At 50.6% G+C, this 2,611-nt stretch overlaps 1 protein-coding gene across 1 annotated transcript; it reads right to left on the bottom strand.

Annotated features, from left to right (window-relative positions):
• Positions 1-218: 218 nt before the first annotated feature.
• On the bottom strand, positions 219-2,313 carry LOC147862470 (protein DETOXIFICATION 54-like). The gene is made up of 2 exons (XM_087321854.1): positions 2,081-2,313; positions 219-1,903 (listed from the first exon to the last, which is right to left on the bottom strand). Exons 1-2 carry the CDS (start codon positions 2,213-2,215, stop codon positions 275-277), a joined length of 1,764 nt encoding a protein of 587 aa, XP_087177980.1. The 5' UTR covers positions 2,216-2,313; the 3' UTR covers positions 219-274.
• Between the last annotated feature and the right edge of the window lie 298 nt (positions 2,314-2,611).

Raw genomic sequence — 2,611 nt, 5'->3', positions numbered from 1 at the left:
AGGCGCTCATTATGATGGATGATAATAACAATATTAATAGCATGAGGGATGGATGGATCATGGCATGCATGATGCACTGCTCACACGCATGCATGCATGCATGTATCCATCCATCCATTCATTCATTTGTTGAATGATGATCGAAAAGGGAAACAAACAAAAGACAAAGCAAAAATAGGTTCTGTGTGTGTGGGGAGGGGGGGGGGGGTTCAATTACCATCACCATCACCATCATCATCATCATCATCATCATGTACCGAAAGCTGATCCCCTATCATTCATGGTCATCATGATGATGATGTAGGAAAGGCAAGTACTCCTCATCATCACCACCTTTACTACTACTACTACTACTACTACTACTACTACTAATGCTATATGTACCTCTACCCTTCCCCCTGCCAACACTACTATTAGCGGGAGCACCGGCACCAGATCTAGTACCGCTATTATTAGCCGTATTGCCATCCCCCCTGGGTGCTTCTTGTACAGTACTAGCTATGATCAGCTCTACTTCACGTTGGGTATCTCTATCTCCATCTCCATCTCCATCTCCAATGCCGCATGCAAGCTGCTTTGCCTTGGCAGCCTCGTGTGCCCAGTCGGTCCTGGACACCACGAGAAGCACGGAGAACGCACAGGCTGCCTGGGCTGCGAGCAGCCCGAACCAGAGCCCCACGAAACCGGCCTTGTACCAGAACGCCAGGCCTACCGCGACAGGCGTCCCCACGAAGTAGAAGGAGCCCAAGTTGATGCGCGCGCCGATGGCCGGCCTGGCGCTGCCACGCAGGACCCCGCAGCCCGTGGTCTGGGGGCAGTTCCCGAGCTCGCACAAGCCGACGATGGGCATGACGGAGGCGGTGAGCATGAGGACTCGGCCATCGCGCGTGAACACGCGGCCCCACGTGTGCCGGAATAGTGTCGTCCACGCGAGGTTGGTGACGCCGATGGCGGCCGCGCACGCGAGGGCCACCCATGCGGCAACCCGGGCTCGGGCCGGGCGGCCGGCGCCCAGCTCGTTGCCCACGCGGACCGAGACCGAGGAGCTCAACGCGAGCGGGAAGGTGTACATAAAGGAGGTGGTCTGGATCAAGATGGAGGTGGAGGCAATGCTGTCTTGTGGGTTGGGCAAGTAGCCAGCCAATATGGTAAGCACTTCATACCACCACCATTCCAAGCAAATTGCAAAGCAGCTAGGCAAAGCCAGGCTAAGCAAAGGCCACCAGCCATGGAAGCAAGCAATGCTCCAACCCCCCCATGTCTGGCTGCAAGCACCCGAGACCCACATGTAGAGAACCAGGAAGATGACCATGTGGAAGTTGGTCCAAACCGCCGCGATGGCCACGCCGGGCACGCCGAGCTTCAACACGAAAACCAGTAGGATGGTGAGCGGCACGTGGAGGGTGACCGCGAGGATCGAGCACCACATCATTGGCGCGGTATTGCCCTGGGACCTCAGGAACACCCTCAGGGGTTGCAACAGGCTATTGGCCAGGAGGTCCGGGAGCGAGTAGATGCAGTAGATGCTGGCCACTCTGGTGATGTTAGGGTTCTGGCCCAATGCCAGCATGATTCTGTGCAGGTTTAGCCACATGATGCTTATGGGGATGCATGTTGAGAGGAGCATGAGGATGGTCCTCTGCAATGACAGGCTGATGAGGCTCCAGTTCTTGGAGCCGAAGGCCTGGCTGCACACCGGATCCATCCCCGAAGCTAGCCCGAAGAGGACCGAGTAGCCGGTGATGTTCGTGAAGCCGACCGACAGAGCACCGCCCGCCAGTTCCAGGCTTCCCAGGCGCCCCAGGCACAGCACTGAAACCATGGCCCTCACATACACCACACAGTTCATCGCTGTCAGCGGGAGAGCTATTCGAGCTAGATCTCGCAACTCTTCGACGATCACCTACAAATTTGTCATATTCATATATTATAACCCCATAAATCAGTCACGTTAGTTTAATAATCCATGGGATTTCATATTAATTTCATTGGGGAAAATTGTAGTTAATTCATGGGAAGGAAGGATCAAATTAACGAATCCCTATTGATTCGGATGTCAAATGCATCCATCAATTTTTACCTGTAGGAGTATGGGGTTCATCACATGATTGATCTTCATTAGGTGGGCGAATGCAGCGACGCTAGGGGATTGATCAACATGATTATCCACAGAAATGGTCTTGACGTTGCCCTTGGATTGAGTATTATTTTCCATACTAGCTAGAATTAACGCACGAACAAGGACAATGAAGAAGTAGAAGGGATAGGAAAGGGAAGAAGCAATGACGAAGAAATGCTCTGTTTCTTATTCATCTTATGATTATTAGCAATGATGAAGAAAATGGCCCTGTTCCTAAAGAGGTTTTTATTGTATTTATGTATGTTGGTGTGTGTTCATTAAATGTCTACTAATTAAAGCAAAAGAAAGTGATAGATAAGAAAGAGATGGGGGAATATATGGTGACATTTATTTTTAACTTCAATACAAAATTTTATCCTATTATGTACATCTTGATCGATCCCTTTCTCTTTCTCTAAAGTTAGCAATATAATAACTACATGTGTACACACACACACACACATACATTTACAACGTTAATGGTCTACATGT

The sequence above is a fragment of the Azolla caroliniana genome, unplaced genomic scaffold, assembly GCF_043228905.1.
Source record: "Azolla caroliniana isolate FFs.n. ecotype wild unplaced genomic scaffold, voAzoCaro1.0.p SCAF_6, whole genome shotgun sequence".
NCBI classification, from domain to species: Eukaryota; Viridiplantae; Streptophyta; class Polypodiopsida; order Salviniales; family Salviniaceae; genus Azolla; species Azolla caroliniana.
This window is presented reverse-complemented; position numbering and strand designations above follow the sequence as displayed.

What these genes read in the sequence shown, in the direction of transcription:
- LOC147862470 (XM_087321854.1), bottom strand. Translation starts at nt 2,215, where the DNA reads ATGGAAAATAATACTCAATCCAAGGGCAACGTCAAGACCATTTCTGTG. An exon ending in TGAACCCCATACTCCTACAG is followed by an intron (nt 1,904 to 2,080) that starts GTAAAAATTGAT and finishes ACAAATTTGTAG; the next exon opens with GTGATCGTCGAAGAGTTGCG.